This window comes from Lytechinus variegatus, chromosome 7, assembly GCF_018143015.1.
Source record: "Lytechinus variegatus isolate NC3 chromosome 7, Lvar_3.0, whole genome shotgun sequence".
In the NCBI taxonomy this organism is placed as follows: Eukaryota; Metazoa; Echinodermata; class Echinoidea; order Temnopleuroida; family Toxopneustidae; genus Lytechinus; species Lytechinus variegatus.
The window spans coordinates 42,963,401-42,983,668 of record NC_054746.1 but is presented as its reverse complement, the minus strand read 5'-3'; the positions used below and the strand labels follow the sequence as shown (position 1 = coordinate 42,983,668).

Sequence of the window (20,268 nt, the reverse complement as noted above, 5' to 3'; positions counted from 1 at the left end):
AACTTAAATTTTGTGCCAAGCTTTTATCTAATTTGTATTTGTTGACTTTCTTTAGCCAGGTGATCATTTTTCTTTCTCTTAGTGCTGGTAGTGGTCTTCTGTCATTGAATTAAGTGAAGAAAATGTGCATAAATTGATCAAGATATATCCTGTAATATACATGGTGACTTTACTAAATACTCTTCTTGTTTTTACAGGGAGCAGTACAGCAGCTGATAAGTTGGAGAGCTCACCTTAGTAAGATTGTTAGTCTGATCTATGTAGATAGGATGAAGATTATCATATCAGGATCAACAGATGGTTCAGTCAGGTGTGTAGGTTTCTATTATCATCGTCAAGTTAATAGCTTATATTTTAACTCACTAAATGATGCCTTCTGATTGGTCTAGGAACATTTTGTGAGAATTTGTATATTTCTTCTTGATAAGAAGTTCTATGAAACTGAGTTAAGTTCTCAATCACTGTTTTATGTGGTGAATCAAATTTGTAAGATTAAATGGATGCATTTACAACAAATTTCAAAACGATCATTTGGAAGGGATGCATGAAAGTGTAATAAACAAATCCCTGCCTATTGCATTGCTAATCACCATGAGAATCAAATTGTTTATTTTCTGATAGAGGTTGTTTAAAATTTTACAATGCCACTTCCGTAGGAGACAATTGGACAATTGAAGATTGGAAATATTGGCTGATAGCTGTAGCAAGATGTAATGACTTAGTGTTACCACTGTACTTGGTCATAATCCATTAATTGATTATCCGTCATCAGCATGGACAGGAAATATTTCAGAAAAGTTCTCAGATTTATCCAGAAATATTCTAGTCATAACAATTCACCATATTTACAAGTTGATAAAAAAATTCCATTAAAAAAAATGACATAGAAAATGAATGATACAGGACAATGGAAATAGTGATTGCTGTTAGGTAAGAGATCATATTTGGAGATACCACTTAACACTTCATTCTTTTGTGATGACAGGGTTTGGTATGGTGATGCACCCCAGAGGAGTCACTTTATGGGATTCTTTGGTCAACATAGACCATGGAACTACCCCAGTGCTGAAAGCTCAAGTGAACCTGTATTACCCTATGATATAGCTGAGAGACCCCTCCTGCCACCAAAGAGGGAGAATGAGAAGAAGAAACAGAATACTCAGAGCTACGAGTATCCTCTCATCTTTGATAGTGACAAGTAAGTAGAAACCTTATAAGGAGTATTGCTTTGGAAGAACATGGGGTAATTGTGTTTTTATTTAACATAGCAGGCGGTTGACACCAGCCCCATCTCTTAAAATGAAGATATATTATTATCAACCAACATCGAAGTCTTGTAAAAGATAACTAAATTAGTATGGCAGGGCTGTGTTTGTTTTCATTTGGTGATTCAGCATATTTTTATAGGACAGGTTATATTTTGAGTGTACATAAAATAAGATCAATATATTTGCCAGCTTGCCTCTTTCATTGTGTGTAAATTGGTTTCTTTTTTATTTTGCAATTTATCTTGTTACAAGTGCCCTGGATCATTGTTTAATTATTGAACAATTATAAGCAAGGGAAGAAGTCCTGCGTAATACCTTTCCTTATTGTTTGGTTTTATTTGTCATTATTGATCATATTGAAAAAATAGAAATTAAAAATTGAAAAGCACAAGTTTTTGGATATAACATTTATCACAGAATGTAGGTTATTTTGATTATCAATATCACTAATTTCACATTTCTCTCTGGATATAGATGGAAGCCATTCCGACGTTCAGCTTATCAACAGACCAGGAACAAGAAGATGGAGCCTGAAGATAAGAAGTTCTTTGAAGCACTTCAGAAGCCTCACTTCTACAATGATCATCTGAAGAGTTTCAAGACAGGAGAAATGAGTCTTGGAGCAGTGTTCAGAGCCCTACCAGTCTATAGGGTAATTAAATTATTTAATTGTATTGGTGATAATTCAGACATAAACCCCCGGCTAGACATAGATGGAAAAGCATGAATAATGCATGATTATGAGCGTAACTAACATGCTTTTTTTACCCAGTAATACAGAAACTTGAACTATGCATTTCTTTTTACCAAAGTAATTGTATCACTTTCAGATAAAAGCTTCTTTCCTGTTAAGTCAATATTCAAAATTTTCCTTTGGAATGGTATGTGCATTTTAAGAACAAATATGACTGATGTTGTCCAGATTTGGTTTAGTGTGGTTCAGTTTTATATAAAGATCAAACAATGTATATGAGAATGTTAGCAGAATATAAATACTTAAAAAGATAGATTTCCCCTAAAGGTCCAACTAGAGGTATCAGATAGAACTTTGGGATATCTTAGGGGTTTGAATTGATGAATAATTTGTGCATTTCATTGAATCATTGACATTTCATTTCACTGACATAGATATCTTCCACATGTCAAATTTTGATCTTTGATTAGGTGAGTACACCTGAGAGATTAGAAACACCAGCCATGGAGTACAGTAAATCAGCTTTAGCCAACGATTCCTATTTATATGGACCACCTCCACCTAGGAACAACAGGGCTCCTTCACCTATTAAAGAAGTCTCAACAAAGGTATTTATTATAATTTCTACATTTGAAAATAACACAAATGGTAGACATACTTAAACTCTGTCATACATAGAAAAATATGCCTTGAATGGAATGAGAGCTATTCCGTATCTCTAATAGTGTATTATCAACAATTCCTGAACTTTTAAGACATGATGGATGTGATTACCTATCTAAAAAGGCAGCAATTCAAGGTACACCCATTTCTGAGAGCTCTACTTAGGTGTCCCTACACAGTTGCCTGTAAAACAGCAAGACCATGCCTACTAGAATAATAATAATGGTAGTAATAATATCTTATTTATCCAGGGTAGCCACTGCCCTACCAGAAGAATTGTTAATAGTAAAGTAGTACCCTTATTGTGACATCATTGTTAGGACATTCAAATGAGTAAGATCTTCGTAGTAACAGAAACCATTAAGAATGAAAAATCACTTGAAAAACTCATGAAAATGAATGTACACTCGTGACAAAGCATAAAATCCTGACAAGATCAACACACTTCTTTCCACATAATATATTTCTTAATTTCAGATCAGTAATGAATGTGAAAGATGGTTAAAGTTGCTCTCTTTCTCTTTCTATTGTAAATTTGACAGCCAAGCAAAGGTCAGAGTCAGAAGAAAGGTACAGTTTCGCCCATAAGATCACCTCTTCCATCACCACGGCGACGAACAACAGACAAAACTCCAAGATGATGCACCATAATTCTTCCATGCTAATCGGCTACGAATGTCAACCTTAATCTATAGACAGTATCCAAATCATGTAAGACATGATTGATGAATGCATGCATTTATATAAGAAGAGGAAAGCAGAAGAGAATATTGATGATGCATTAATTAGTGAATGTATCTAGTATTATCTGTGATGATTTATCAGTGTTATGCTCTTCCTCCTACCTGTTATCTCCTCGTTGAATCTTCTTGAATCCATTGGACCTCTTGCCCATATATGACAGTATTAGTGTATGTAGATAAGCATATCATCTTCCATCGTCGTCATCTATCCAAATACTTTGTGTCTTGTGCATCCTTCTACTTCAGAGTATAACTTTTTTCTTCATCGTTAAGTCTTTGCTTTTCCTTTTGCTCTCATATTGTATTTCGTAATGTCATTAACCAACGTCTCCATCTCCCCAACACAAATATATACATTTAAAAGACCTTTTGTGTTTGCATTAACACACACATTTCTCCCTCTTTCATTTGTCAGTAAACTTCCTTACACTCTTTCTGACATGGAGGTCATATGTTGTAGAGAGTAAAATCACCATCTAATTCTATTTTGCTGACTATAATTGAAAGTGACGTTTGTAGATAGCCAAATCCTAGTATATTTTTTGTGACATAAGTTATAGGCATTTTGGTCAGTTGTGGCATACATAATTAAGATAAACTGTTCAAAGATGCTTCTCCATCATTGTTAAGCTATATGTCTGTAAAAATTTTTTATTGATATATCGTATGTTGACATATCAGAATGCTATTGCATGATTTAGTAAATTTCATAATTATTTCAAACTGAGACATGTATTTAATGACATGATGTAAGTTCACAACCCCTCGGAAGCCATTCCTATGCAAAGTTGGTCATGTGATATTCTTCTATTATTTTGACAGCTTGACTTTTTTTCCTTTTGCATTGGAAAAATGTTACATGTTACTGGTATCAATTCTGATCATATTCTTGTATGTTTTGAAAAGATATGGTTGATTGGCCTTTATTCATCATTGGAGCAAACTATGCAATGATAAATCAAGTTAGAATTGATGATATTGTGTGAATCATAGTATTTATTTGATATATATTACTGTCTATCTTTTAAATGATGATCAAGGGTTATCAAAGGACCAAAGAATAGTATTCAACCTTATTACTTAAATTAAGTATTCTTTTTCATCTGTCTTTTTTTATACTCTAGCACTTCAGTTGTGTATAGATCCGTCCAAATCTTTTTATAATGATTTGAAAGCAGCTTATATTGAATTTTCTAGCAATTATATTATATCCGTCCCATCTTCTAGTAAATTCTCAACAAGTCATTTTTAGAAGAGCTTTATCAGTTATGTGTGTATTGAATATATAAATATGTAAATAAAGATCTTGACTTATATTTTCTCTCTTGAATTCACCTTGAAAATATGGTGTATTACACTCTTTATATATACATATATTTATAGATTATTCTAATTTCATCTTGAATTTGGGAGTGTTTTGTAAATGTGGGCGTGACATCTCAACTCATTTGAAGTGAAGTTTATTTGCTTTGGTGGTTGCATATTAACATGCACAAAGTGCAACTCATTTATCAAAAGATCATTTATGGGTTTTGATTCTCATAATTATTTCTGAACTATTAAAGATGTGACATGCTTGTGTATGAACATCAAATTCTAAAAGTATGAACTGAGAAATAATTTCAAGGTATTTATTTCAAAATCAAGTCATGATTTTGATTTCACTTTGCTTTTGGCAACTTTAACAGATGTTGTCTTTTCAATGTATGTTACCTGTCAACTTGTTTGAGTATAGAATTTTGTTTCACCTTTTACAAATGCTACCCTGGTATACTTTAAAACATGAAGAAAAGTGAATTAAGGAACACCCAGGCAAATATGCCTGACCATTGTATTACCCAAAATTATTTCACTATACTGATCTTGAGAGGTATAAATTTGACATATAAAAATTATTTCAAAATATTTTCTTCAATAATTTGTTACATTCAGCTCAGATTTTATTTCTAATTGACTATATTTTGTTCAGCTCATCTGCATACATGTATGTGGTGATTGTCAGGTCTGAATAGATTCATAAAGGGCATCATACAAATTGATTCACTTTTATTTTCCTGAAATATTTATCAAGTTTGAGTGTTTGCAGGGTGGAATAAAAAAAGTCAAATGATTTATATTCTTATGTTTGTATTTTGTTTCTGTTTGAGTGGTGAATTTTTTTATGTCTGGATATGAGTGGGATTGGAGGGAGGGGGTAAACAACAAGGAAATAAATAAGCAATTTGCATGCATCCAATTTTTGACATGTGTTCACATATAATTATTTACATTATATTTTTCTATCTTTATTTACAACTTAAACAATGTGAAATGTTAGTTAACATAGGCTAATTATTCATGTTGTCATATTATGACCTATTTGAGAGGATGTTGATTAATTTTTTCCTCTCTCACTTCAAATTACACTTTGATTGTAAAGGACCTCAGCTTTTCAGTATCTGCCTTTGCTGTGGCTATGTCAAACAATTATACTAGCAACAATTTGAAAGGGGATATCAATATTTAGGATGGAGAAACCGTGATTGTGACTGAAAATAACCTATTATGAATGAATGCTTGGTATATGATACAGATCTTGTGCCCCAAGTGTAAAATTAAATTTGATATAGGTTATTTTCATTTCAAATTGACTGAGATGTTAAAAAATTACTTGAGATGTTTGAATTGATCAAGGTGCATTTCTAGTATATCTGGTTGCTGTAGGTGGCCTTGTTCTTTCTCTAGGAGTATTCCGACCAACATCAGCGGTTCTTGAAGGCATTGGTGAATGCATGCTATCTTGACTTGCAGACGCTATAGCTGACGTCCCCGGTTCAATCTTCTTGCTGCGTCGAGTCAAATTCTGCGTAAAACGGCTGGTCGATTCGGTAGATCGGTCTTCACGTAGCGGTGGAGTTGACCTCGTAGTAGCATTGTTGTTCCCGCTTACACGATTACTTTCTACCAGATTACTGGTTGCAGGGGTTGGGGTAGGAGGATGTGCAGGTGGACTACGACGGTTTGAAGATGAGCGAGACGTAGTAGCATAGTTTGGAGTTATGACTGGCTTGAAGTTACATCCATCTTGCATCCATGGATGGTTTAGAATGTCATTCACTTTCAGTCTGCATTTTTTTATATACCAAAATGAAACCAAGGAGAAGTAGTTGTTAGTAATGACTTTCACCACAAAAATAGCACATGGTTATTTGTAATTTTATGACAACAATCGCAGCAAAGGCTGGTTTGTGTACTAACTCTGATGCAATGATTTGTCAAACTTTTGGGGAAATGGAGTCATTCGACTGTATATGCTGGAAAGTTTGAAAGCATTGTCAAACTAGAACTTAAAATCATTTCCAACTTTCAAAAAATGAAATTCCTACCTATACATTCACTTTGTTTTTATTATCATGAATTTTTTATCAATTAAGTATTTCATTAAAAAATAGTAATTGTTATGGCTCCAGAAAATGATGAATGATAAGGAAATATTTCATTAACGAGTTTCTACCACTGCTCATTGCTCCCTCCTCCCTTTTCCTTTTAATTCTATGACATCACTTTATGATATGATCATCTATATTGCCTTGATATGATCATCTATCAATATTGCCTTGATATGATCATCTATGTTGCCTTGATATGATCATCTATATTGACTTGATATGATTATCTATATTGCCTTGATATATCAAACTAACCTCCTTTCTGCAGCAGGTTGGAGAACAGCCAGAATGACATCTTTAAAGAGTAAGGTAAGTTCTTTCTTTTTCGTGAAGCAAAGTCTCTGATCCATTTGGTCTTTAATCATCCGTTTGATATTAGAATCATCAAAAGGCATTGTCCCGCATACCATGATGTACAGAATAATTCCCAAACTCCATACGTCGTATGCCTTACCTGAAATCACACAAGTTTGTGTATATTTTAGTCCCATTTTGATTTCATATGGACTGAAATAATAATTAGGCTGAACTGGTGTTGATGAAATATATAACAAATAGGCCTACAATTTATAGTTGAATTCTTTTAATTTATTTATTGTTTTACTTATCTATGTGGCTATTCATACTTTCAGGTGGCTGTTTGCTAATATCATAATCATACTTTATGAAACTTAATTCATATGAGACTAGAATTAGAGACATCTGACAATAAATAAATTCACATATAAACTGGTGTATTGATGGAGGGGCCTTAGGGGCACTAGACCCCCAAAAGTTAGCTGACCAGGGCCCCGTTGCATAAAAAGCTACTAATTTGGTAACTTAGCCATTAAAACCTTTCCCTGAAATCATTGATTCTGCTTAGCATTGTTACCATGGTGGATACCATTAATGGCAAAGATACTAAAATAATAGGCTTTAATGCAACGAGGCCCAGGTGGGGATGAGGAGGAAAAAATGGAATATGGTATGGGGTACAGGCATGAAATATGGTATTTTCTTAATATTATGACTTAACCTATAACAAATTGAATTTCCATTTTTAAAGCTAAAAACTTTTTGCTTGCATGCTCGCGACATATAAAGAAATTTTTACCCTATTTGTCCTATTTTGTACCCCATATTTTTAAATCCCTTTCCCAATTCATATCCATGTCCACTGCATATATTGTTAATACTTTAAGCAAATCTTTGATTTAATTTGACAATCAGTTTATACCTAATATCTCTTCATCCCCTGCTAACATTATTATGAACAATTCAAATATGCCAATTATTTGAACCGAGAAGGGTTAACATTCAATTAAAAACCAAGATCTAATTGCGCTAACATTTTGTTTCTTATATAAGTTTCACTTTTAATTAATTGAATAATTATATTTACATTTACATACCATTATACATGTTTCCTTTTAATATTTCTGGAGCAGCATAAGCTGCACTGCCACAGTACGTCTTGCTGAGATCTTGCGGCTCCATGAAGCGTGCGAAACCAAAGTCAGATATTTTAATGGTGTTCGCTGCATCCAGCAAAATGTTTTCACATTTCAAATCCCTTAATTGATATCAATGAAAACAATGCAACAATTAATTGAACTTTATTATAAAATACTAACATAAACGAAATGATCAATTAATAAGGCCTTAAACATTGGGCAGAGGTTTGTAGAGAGGGGAATATCAGGGTGTATGATGACAGAAAAAGATCCCTTGCTTAGCGAAGATTTTTTATATTAAAGTTAATATAACAATAATCTTGAATCCCAGGTTAGATTTTGATTTGCTCTGAGTGAACTGAATGTTCTTACGACTACATTAATTCTTTTTCATTAGGTTGTATAAAAGTAGGGAAAATGAATAGGCCTACCATAATCAAATTGATCTTTTTTTCATTAACTATAGCCTATTATCATTATTCCTCGATAGCATTATCATAAAGTTTTAATCAATGTTCATCAGGGGTAGTCATGCATAGGTTGATGACGGCTATAAAAACTATTCAATCTTAAAGTTTTTTCTTTAAATTAATATATTTTGCTTACTGACCTGTGCACTACATTTAAGCTATGCAGATAAGCAACTCCATCCACCATTTGACGAAAAAATGAGCGCGCCTTTTCTTCGGTTAAGGATCGTCTGAGCTTGATGTATTCTAACATATCACCATGTCCGGCCAACTCAAGCACCATATAGACCTTAGATGAAAATATATGGAAAAATTGAAAGTTTTCAGTTATTTTTTCGATTTGTAGTTCACAAAATGACTCGCACAGTTATAATTATCTGTTCCTCTGAATGTTATTTGATATATGGTAACAATGATAGCAATGACATGAATAAACAGAATATGAAAATAGTCATATAAATAATAATAATGATGATGATGATGACGATGATAATGAAAACGATAATTATAAAGATGATGGTGACGACGAATGACAATAAAATTATTATAAGAATGAAAATAATGATAATGCCATTAACAATGTTAAAAACAATGATAATTCTAACGATGATAATGATTATGAAGATACCCCACCCCCATTTATTGCAGTAATACTTCGGAACGATGTGTCAAACAGCTCTTAAATTCAGTAGGCTCAAAATCTTTGATCATTTTTAGTTTTATTTTATTTTAACAGCTAACGTTGGGTGTCAAATATATATGATTTTCATAAATTAATTCACTATATAACCTTAACCTGTATAGATATAGGCCTAAATATTGAGCAAATAGCTTACCTTATTCCCAGTATCAAATATTTCAAAACATTTGACGATATTTCTGTGCTGTACTTTACTCAAAATTTTGATTTCTCGTGGAAGAAATTTTTCAAGAAAATCTTTTGGAGCCTTCTTCCTGTTGATAATTTTAATGGCGCACTTTCCTCTATTGTTGCTCAGTTGGCATGAGTAGACGGCAGCATATGACCCCTCACCTAACATTAATCCAAGAGTATACCCTTTTTTGTTTAACATGACTTCTTCATTTATAACTCTCCGAACCGATGTTGTGCCAGCCATGAATTTGCCACTGTCCGTCGCCGGAGGCTTTGTTTCCATCTTAGTTTCTGGTGATAACATTTTTTTTTGCTTGTTTTTACTTGAGCTCTATGTTTTTTTTTCCAAGTTTTCTTTTGTGTTTTATTAACACAAGTTATTCAATACTGGACTTTTATCGTTGCGTTTTCCTGGCACCTCTGAATTGAAATTGGATTGTGATTAATAAAGTTTTTTGCATGGGGCAACGCGCACGCGCCTTGTGCAAACGTAAACCACTTGTCAATTGATGAATGACGTCAACAAAAGGATTGTAGCAGAAATATCATTGACCAATAAATTTGAATAATTCTCCTGTATCAAGTTGATGCAATTAAAGAAAGACGGATAACTTGTGTAAACAGGCATATGTTTAATCCACAATCCACATAATAATCAAATTATAATTAACATATTTAATATATTTATTTTTCAGTTTGTTTAAGTTAATATGTACATTCAATTGTATTTTGTCTTTACCAAGACAATTCACCTTTGCAGATTGTTGATCTCATTTTACTGAAAAAAATTACAAAGAAGGAAAAGATAACGGCTGATTGAGTGCATGGCTACATGAACCCTGTAGATCGATACTTGAGAATATATTAGGCCTAAATTATAAATTGGAAGATAGTAGTAAGGTTTATGCAAGGATAATGTTTTCTTCGTGTGAATGGGGCCTTTTATTTACATTATCGACGAGACATGAACCCCATGTTTGGTGACCTATATTTCGCAATGACTAAAGTGCAAAGTTACGCGCAATTATAATTGTGACGTCAATTGAGTGCACGGCTCATGTACATGACCCCATTGGTGTGACCTAGATCACCGCATTGACATCGTACAACGCGATGACGTAACAATGTAGACCTTGGTTTGGTAATAAAATATTTCATATTTCATATTTCAATGTTGGTAACCAATGAAACATTAATGTTCTAACGATCATCAGAAACAAGTATTCAATTTGTAGGAATTCATCATTTATTATTTTTTTGTAAGAAAGCGGCGTAAAAAGGTGACGAAAATCATGCAGAGTTCAGTAAAAGCCATCGGTTTAAAAATCCGAACGATGGGTAAAAATCAAACATCCCAATCGGCAAGAATCAGAACACCAGAGCAAGCCCATTTGAATAATGCTGTTAACGATGGAACAGTGATGCTAAGTCATGGATACTGTTTGGCACACAAACTCGGTTCTGGTAGTTATTCCAAGGTACGGATGGCCGTGCACAAGACGACCCGAAAGCGTGTTGCTGTCAAGATCATTGATAGAAGACGAGCACCTAGAGATTACCAGGATCACTTTCTCCCAAGAGAATTAGCCGTCATTCGTCAGCTTCAGCATCCAAATGTTCTGCGCACCTATGAGTGGTTTGAACAGAATCAAAAGGTCTACATGGTTTTAGAATTAGCAGAATCTGGTGATGTATTGGAGTATATACGTACTGTTACCAAGGGTGCAGTCCCAGAGGTCCTTGCAAGAAAGTGGTCCCTTCAAACTGGACGAGCTCTTCTTTACATGCATGAGATGGATGTGGCACACCGCGATGTAAAGTGTGAAAACCTGTTACTCGATCGCTGTAACAACATCAAACTAACTGACTTTGGCTTCGTAAGATCAGTCGGGAAGGGTAGTCTCAGTAAGACCTTCTGTGGATCTGCTGCATATGCTGCTCCAGAGATCATCCGTTCTGTGCCTTACTGTCCTTTCAAGAGTGACGTGTGGGCTTTTGGAGTGGTCATCTACATCCTGGTTGTTGGTTGCATGCCGTTTGGTGATGACGTCAAGAACATCAAGAAGATCCTTCATCAGCAATACTCAGGTGCTCATTTCAACGCCAGTAATAGCACTAATGTCAGAGACGAATGTCGGGACCTGATTAGAAGCATGTTGACCATATCTACGAAGACTAGGTTGACACTAGGAGAGGTGATGGAGAGCGAGTGGCTTAATCAAGTTCAGATTTCTTAAAGAAATCTTTTCAAAAATGTGGATATTAAAAGATCTTGTGATATGGGTCTATATGACCAATAGAATTCAAGTTAACTAATAGTTCTCGTATCTGCAAGGACTCTGAATTTTGTCAACCTGAAATAAATTGTAATGGAGTATCGCTGGGTGGATCGGAGATGTATTAGGTGCTCCTGAAAAGGGAAAATATATATATACAAACTTTACAATGCTTGAACACAGAGAAAGGTGATCAAAATATGATAAACTATAATCGAAATAAAAAGAACTAAACAATGAATGAAAAAAGGCAATACAAACAAGCTATCAAACGAAGCTGTATAGACTTTACCTATCTACTTTAGAATGGAACTGCTGAAGAATAATTGAATATGGAGCATAGGATAGCTCTTTGTGGATAAACGACGAACTCAAAGTTCATCGATTGTTTTCGAAAAAAATATAAGTATTTGTAGACGACATTTATTGGATTTTTTAATTCGCCTTTTTCAGTTTGACATCAAAACAATAAAACACGCACAATAGAAAATAAGACGAGTGAATATTTTTTTTGTGAAACAGTACAAAACCTTTTTTTGGGGTTGTTCTTAGACATAATTATAATGACGAAATGAACTGAAGTGGTGACGAAGTTGTTATTGATACAACAAAATCGTTTAGTTGGGTTGTTGGTAGACATAACTATGATGACGAAATGAACTGAAGTGGTTACGAAGTTGTTATTGATACAAAATCGTTTATTTTAGTTGTTCTTAGACATATGACGAAATGAACTGAAGTGGTGACGATGTTGATATTAATACAAATCGTTTTATTTGAGTTGTTCTTAGACATAATTATGATGACGAAATGAACTGAAGTGATGACGAAGTTGTTATTGATACAGCAAAATCGTTTATTTCAGTTGTTCTTAGACATAATTATGATGACGAAATGAAATGAAGTGGTGACGAAGTTGTTATTGATACAAAATCGTTTATTTGAGTTGTTCTCAGACATAATTATGATGACGAAATGAACTGAAGTGGTGACGAAGTTGTTATTGATACAAAATCGTTTATTTGAGTTGTTCTTAGACATATGATGACGAAATGAAATGAAGTGGTGACGATGTTGATATTAATACAAATCGTTTTAATTGAGTTGTTCTTAAACTAAATTATGATGACGAAATGAACTGAAGTGATGACGAAGTTGTTATTGATACAGCAAAATCGTTTAGTTGGGTTGTTGGTAGACATAACTATGATGACGAAATGAACTGAAGTGATGACGAAGTTGTTATTGATACAACAAAATCGTTTAGTTGGGTTGTTGGTAGACATCATTATGATGACGAAATGAACTGAAGTGGTGACGAAGTTGTTATTGATACAAATTCGTTTAATTGGGTTGTTGGTAGACATAATTATGATGACGAAATGAAATGAAGTGGTGACGAAGTTGTTATTGATACAAAATCGTTTATTTGAGTTGTTCTTAGACATAATTATGATGACGAAATGAACTGAAGTGGTGACGAAGTTGTTATTGATACAAAATCGTTTATTTGAGTTGTTCTTAGACATAATTATGATGACGAAATGAAATGAAGTGGTGACGAAGTTGTTATTGATACAAAATCGTTTATTTGAGTTGTTCTTAGACATAATTATGATGACGAAATGAAATGAAGTGGTGACGAAGTTGTTATTGATACAAAATCGTTTATTTGAGTTGTTCTTAGACATATGATGACGAAATGAAATGAAGTGGTGACGATGTTGATATTAATACAAATCGTTTTAATTGAGTTGTTCTTAAACTAAATTATGATGACGAAATGAACTGAAGTGATGACGAAGTTGTTATTGATACAGCAAAATCGTTTAGTTGGGTTGTTGGTAGACATAACTATGATGACGAAATGAACTGAAGTGATGACGAAGTTGTTATTGATACAACAAAATCGTTTAGTTGGGTTGTTGGTAGACATAATTATGATGACGAAATGAAATGAAGTGGTGACGAAGTTGTTATTGATACAAAATCGTTTATTTGAGTTGTTCTTAGACATAATTATGATGACGAAATGAACTGAAGTGGTGACGAAGTTGTTATTGATACAAAATCGTTTATTTGAGTTGTTCTTAGACATAATTATGATGACGAAATGAAATGAAGTGGTGACGAAGTTGTTATTGATACAAAATCGTTTATTTGAGTTGTTCTTAGACATAATTATGATGACGAAATGAAATGAAGTGGTGACGAAGTTGTTATTGATACAAAATCGTTTATTTGAGTTGTTCTTAGACATATGATGACGAAATTAAATGAAGTGGTGACGAAGTTGATATTAATACAAATCGTTTTATTTGAGTTGTTCTTAGACATAATTATGATGACGAAATGAAATGAAGTGGTGACGAAGTTATTATTGATACAACAAAATCGTTTAGTTTGGTTGTTGGTAGACATAACTATGATGACGAAATGAACTGAAGTGGTTACGAAGTTGTTATTGATACAAAATCGTTTCTTTGAGTTGTTCTTAGACATAATTATGATGACGAAATTAAATGAAGTGGTGACGAAGTTGTTATTGATACAAAATCGTTTATTTGAGTTGCTCTTAGACATATGATGACGAAATGAAATGAAGTGGTGGTGATGTTGTTATTGATACAAAATCATTTGAGCTGTTCTTAGACATATGATGACGAAATGAAATGAAGTGGTGACGAAGTTGTTATCGATACAAAATCGTTTGAGTTGTTCTTAGACATATGATGACGAAATGAAATGAAGTGGTGACGATGTTGTTATTGATACAAATCGTTTATTAGAGTTGTTCTTAGACATAATTATGATGACGAAATGAACTGAAGTGGTGACGAAGTTGTTATTGATACAAAATCGTTTATTTGAGTTGTTCTTAGACATATGATGACGAAATGAAATGAAGTGGTGACGAAGTTGTTATTGATACAAAATCGTTTTATTTGAGTTGTTCTTAGACATATGATGACGAAATGAAATGAAGTGGTAACGAAGTTCTTATTGATACAAAATCGTTTAGTTGGGTTGTTAGTAGACATGACATGAAGAAGTTCAATGATGTGGGGTCGCTATCAATACTGAATCGTTTGTAAGATGAAAAAAAATCATGAAGTATGCGTGTCGATAATTACAGATATTGGTACTTAATTGTCTATAAATCGTTGCTATTTCATTGTGATAAACGATCTTGTATCAATAAGTTTCGTTTCGTGTAGTCTGTCATCACCAGGGTTGTAGCTATGGGGGGAGGGGTCTGGGAGGCACATGCATGCCCCCAGAGATTTGGTGTGTCCCCCAGGTGCCCCCCTGAGAAAAAATTGGCGGGGCAAAAGAAAAAAGTGGAAAGATAGAAGAAAAAAGAAGAGGAAAATTAGAGAAGGAAGACGAATGAATAAAATAAAGTAAGGGGAAAACTTAGAATTTTTTTTATGTCACTATATAAAATGTTTGCTCGCGCTTCGCGCTCGCATTGCCTGTTCGATGAGATTCATTCATTGCTCAATAGGCTGATATAGAGCTTAAAATATGAAGTTTTGAAATCAATATACAAAACATATTTCAGCTCAGACATCGAGCTTTCATAATTTTTTCACTTACAAATTTAGTTTTTAAGTGTTCTGTAAAGTGTCCGTTTTATGGTCTAAATATCAACAATTTCAGCTCACGCTGCGCGGTCGCATTTTTTCATTTTCCAAGTTCTTATTGTCTTTGTGTGTTCCATAAGGTCCTCAAAATATCCCTCTTCAGATGTGATTGTCAAAACATAGGCCTATAAGCTAGCTCTGCGCGCTCGAATTTTGATTGGTATGTATACCTCTATATTTATTTTATACCAAGCTACTTAAAGTCCCTTTTTCATTACAGTTTATTAAATACAAATCAGCTCGAGATTTGCGCTCGCATTAATTGTTCAAAATGCATTAACCCATGCGTCCTATTCATAATTACAAAGTGCTCAAAATGTCCAGTTTTCAGTTCTTGGTATCAACTAATTCTAAACTCTCATTAAGCACGTTAGATTAATTAATAAGAAAATAAAATTTTCAGAAATTACTTATAACTAAATTGGCCCCCTTTTAGAATGGAATATCGACAAGCTTCATCTCGCGCTTAGGAATAATAGCAAGATAGTCATCATTTTCATATGATGACATAATGTCCTTGGATTGTCCCTTTCCCATGTCAAAATAATGATAAAAAATAACAAATCGCGCTCGCATCATTGAAGTGTGATCCGCATCCACTTCGAAATTTCCCTACACAGTGTTTGAAATAGTGCTTAAACTGACTCTTTTTTTAGATCGGAATATCGAATGTTTTCAGCTCGCGCTTCGAGCTCGCATTATTGATCTTCATGATTAAATTTGTATTAAGAATGTCAAGATTCTAGGTCTAAATCTAAAACACGCGCACGCATGTTTGAGATAGGCAGTTTGTTCTTTGTTTAAAACAAGCTTAAATTATCCAGTTTCAGATCAGAATGTACATAATTTTCTGCTCGCGCCTCACACTCGCATTATCAGGAAGATACCAAATTAGCCATCCTATTCATGATTTACAAATCATGAATAGAGTGTCCCGTTTTAAGGTCTAAAATCTGAATTTTCTTCCACCCGCGCTTCGCGCTCGCATCACTTGTTTAGTTTCATCCCTTTCATGATTACAAAAAGTGCTTAGAATGAACAGTTTTTTATGTAAAACATGTAAAAACAAATTTCAGCTCGCGCTTTGCGCTCGCATTATTTAGTTGTTAAAATTTGTTTCGTCTTCATGGATATCATTAAAATAGTTCTTATCAGGACAGAACGTTTATCAAAAACTCTGCTCGCGCTTGTCGGTCGCAGTAATTATCTAGTTACTTCGCATTTTGTTCAGGATGTTAAATTTTCAGGACAAAATGCATGAAAGTTATAAAAAAAAATTAGCTCGCACTTTTGCTAAAGGTAATATGAGAATATTTTATAAGTTTGTTGTTATAAGAATACAACTAAACTGGTATTCAATTCTTTGTTCCCTTATATCAGTTGAATAATTAGTTTATGTTTAAAAATTTTGGTCATAACTATCATTCATGGTTTATATTTTTGAAAGGATAATGTTTGGAGTAGTGCTCTGTTTATGTACAGTATGTTAAACTTATGTCTTTTTTCTCCAGGAAATGAGAACACACCAAGCATACAAACATGGTTGACCATTATCTTGTCAGAGAAGCCTACATGTTGAATGTTAAAACAATTGTTTCATACAAATGCTGTGATTGGTTATCATTGTCAGCAGCATCATCCTATTCCATCATCTCTCATAGTCAAGATTTCTCTCTTTTCATCACAGGAAGCCAGCATCCAAGTTCCCGACTTTGATGGTTTCATAGCATCCCTCAACAATTAAAACTATCTTCTCAAGAAAGGACCAAGTGTCTTCCAACTCCAGACAGCCTCTTTCTGAGTATCCCCCCCAAAAAAGTAACAAAGCGGGTAATTCAGAAAAGATCAGCATGCATTAACATTGTACCTGTGATATCTTCATGAAACTGCTTTTGAAATGACTAGAGCATTGAAAAGTAACCAATGTTGGTCCCAATCAATAGTAAGAATTTCACTACACTGTAAAAAATATTAGGCAAAATTTTAACCAGCACGAGGGTAATTATGTATCCAACCAATTTTGGGCAGTATTTTACCCAATGCGGGAAGCATATTGTCCAGTATGGTTAAAAAATAAGCAGAAATTACTTTAGAATGAGCAAATTTTCATCACACTGGATAAATGATAATGCCCAAAAGAAATGCCCAATGTTGGTTGGATACATAATTACCATCATGGAGCATTTTTACCCAATATTTTTAAGAGTGTATTAATAGTCAGCACGGACAATTTAGTATGTGCTAACAGCTTTCATGAAATGCCCCCTTTCCTGAAAAGTTCTGTAGACCACAGCAGTATAAGCTATTAGAGCAGGTTTGAGAAGAATGAACAAATCTAGAGGTCAGAAACAGCTTTGATTGTATTTAAAACCTAAGCTTTAGAAGCAAATAGTATGTTAAATTCTCTGTAGGCCCTATGTCTGATGATTTTTATGAGGGTTCAAAAAGCCAGTGTATGTCACACACTTCAAAATGTTGTTAATATACATTTTGTTGTACATGTTTGTATCATTCAATCTCATCCTCAAAAGGGCAGGGTTATCAGGCTGTCAGCATTTCTTTTGTTTTTTAGTCAAATCAACTCAAGGCAGTATTTGTAAATAAGACAAAAGCTATTTATGAAAATATTTGACCATAAGTTTACCAGTTTGTAATAAATTCTAAATTTCAATAACGGTTCCATTCCTGTTGTCAGTCATTTAAAAATGTTTTGGTTGAACTGATATGGATTTTAGTAAATTTCTTAATTTTTTGTCAAATTTGATATTCCTCTTGGTATATAATAAAGAGCCCATAAATAGGCTTACATTATCATCTACAATGCACATACTTTGGGGATTGCAATAATGCAAGAATTACTTTTTCACTAGGATATCGACATTTTTTACTCTTATGCTCAATCCAGGGATTAGTATGATTTCACTAATTCAAATTTTGGTCAATTGAATCAGGAAAAACTAAATGATTTTTAAAAAAATGAGAAAAATCAATTTATACGTATTAGCTTATCATACTAAAACTTAATACGTACTTGGAAAGCTTATACCCTTTTCTATTTTAGGCAACTATTTGAAATATAATTTGCATTAAAAAATTCATGAAACAAATGTATCAAATATAGTTGCCACTGACATAAAACATGATTTATTATCATAAACAAAACATTGGTGAAGCTTATTTAAAGTTTTGGTAATTAACCCCCGCCCCCAGGACACGTCACAATGAAAATTCTATCTCTGTTTGCTATTATGACAGTCCTGTAATTAATGATTCTTGGATTTGTGAAATTATGGAACACAAAAAGTTTTATTTCAAATAAAAATTATCTTCATTGATGTGTCAAATTAATTGACATAAATTGAACTTTTTAGGAAATATCTGTTCGAAATTTAGATATCGCTCATCAAATTACCTTTCTGTGGCCTCTCTTCAGAGCTCATTTCTTATTCGCTCATGCGTGAAGTATCAATAATGAAAATTGCATCAAATGAAATAAGATAAAAGCTGTAGATCCGAGTTATGATGAAAGATATCTAATTATCAGTTTCACTTCTGTTTTGGGACAGAACATTCAGGCATTCCTTCTTTATTCTTCAAAATGATAGATACATGTATATTGCACCGTTCATCAAATCATTTGGAGGGGTGGTAGAAATAGTGGCTTTGGTCAGTGATGGCACGAGGGAAGTTTGACAGATGAGGTGATCATTTACTAATCTCACACAACCAATAGTTCTTTTGATGCTCTTCTTTCTTTTCTTTTCTTTTCTCATCCCTTTCCCCTCCTTTTCTTGATTTGGTGCCTTTAATAGTTTCAATATGGGGATTTCTAGCCTCAAATCCTCAATTAATGGTACATGCATATCTCGGGTCGGTCTTCCAATCTTTAATTTGGATAAAAATGAAGGGTTAAGTGTCTAAAATATAAAAACTGTACTTTCCATATTCTCCAACAATGTTTTGAACAGTTGAATTAACAGAATGGAAATCGGACATGAAATGAAGAATCATGTTGTAATTTTGACAGATGGTTGATACCACGCCATGGGATAAGCTCATCTAGACCTTCAGGCCAGATGAGCTTAAAATGTACATACTAGTCAAAGTATGGCTACATGGGTGCTTATAATTGTATTCTTTTGAAGAATAAAAATACAAACAATGAAATTTTCTTGTACAAGAATATTTATTTGCAACATAAACTAATCTACTGAAAACAAAACATGAACAGAATAATTGGATAATGCTCTTTTTAAACTATTCTACTGAATTTAAATTGTGAACAAAATGAAACAAATGAGTGATTACTTTGATGAAAGTGCCACTAACTCATGAAAAAAAAGAATGATTGGTGAACATTAGAAAGATGACAATGCCAACAAAGAAAAAAATACATGAGAGAATTCACATGATTCTCAAAATTGTGTAATATGAGTGAAGTTCACTGAATATGTACCATAGTAGAAGCTAAATTTCGCAAAGGTATATAAAGAAATATTTACACTTGCTATATACAACATATCATTGATCTATTCTATAATTCTCTGTGCTAAAGAACTTCAAAAATTCATTGAGGAAAATATACACAGGGTATCAAAACTAGAAAAATGTGAAATATGTAAACATGTCTAAACTAAACTATGTACAATGAGTACCCCAGGCTGAAAACAATATCTAATTTTACCAAAATCAAATGAGCTAAAGGCTGGAAATTTCATTAAAATCTGACGAAAAAATAATATTTACAATTTAGCAATGAAGTTTTATAC

The 20,268-nt window shown here is 33.3% G+C and overlaps 3 protein-coding genes across 3 annotated transcripts in view; 2 read left to right on the top strand and 1 right to left on the bottom strand.

Annotated features, from left to right (window-relative positions):
- The window catches only part of LOC121419379 (WD repeat-containing protein 64-like), a 28,929-nt gene extending 23,447 nt beyond the window's left edge, over nucleotides 1–5,482 (top strand). The window contains exons 21-25 of the mRNA XM_041613815.1: nucleotides 198–310; nucleotides 986–1,198; nucleotides 1,743–1,920; nucleotides 2,433–2,570; nucleotides 3,168–5,482. Coding sequence (XP_041469749.1) covers nucleotides 198–310; nucleotides 986–1,198; nucleotides 1,743–1,920; nucleotides 2,433–2,570; nucleotides 3,168–3,266 — 741 coding nt within the window. The 3' untranslated portion in view covers nucleotides 3,267–5,482. The remainder of the gene's footprint in view (nucleotides 1–197; nucleotides 311–985; nucleotides 1,199–1,742; nucleotides 1,921–2,432; nucleotides 2,571–3,167) is intronic.
- A 1,444-nt stretch (nucleotides 5,483–6,926) lies between these two features.
- LOC121419448 (testis-specific serine/threonine-protein kinase 1-like) lies at nucleotides 6,927–9,859 on the bottom strand. The gene is made up of 4 exons (XM_041613927.1): nucleotides 9,539–9,859; nucleotides 8,843–8,991; nucleotides 8,191–8,351; nucleotides 6,927–7,250 (listed from the first exon to the last, which is right to left on the bottom strand). The coding sequence occupies exons 1-4, from the start codon at nucleotides 9,857–9,859 to the stop codon at nucleotides 7,042–7,044; spliced, it is 840 nt and encodes a 279-aa protein (XP_041469861.1). The 3' UTR covers nucleotides 6,927–7,041.
- Nucleotides 9,860–10,706: 847 nt separating this feature from the next.
- Nucleotides 10,707–11,966, top strand: LOC121418028 (testis-specific serine/threonine-protein kinase 1-like). The gene has a single exon (XM_041611730.1). The coding sequence runs from the start codon at nucleotides 10,869–10,871 to the stop codon at nucleotides 11,811–11,813; it is 945 nt and encodes a 314-aa protein (XP_041467664.1). The 5' UTR covers nucleotides 10,707–10,868; the 3' UTR covers nucleotides 11,814–11,966.
- Nucleotides 11,967–20,268: the final 8,302 nt, after the last annotated feature.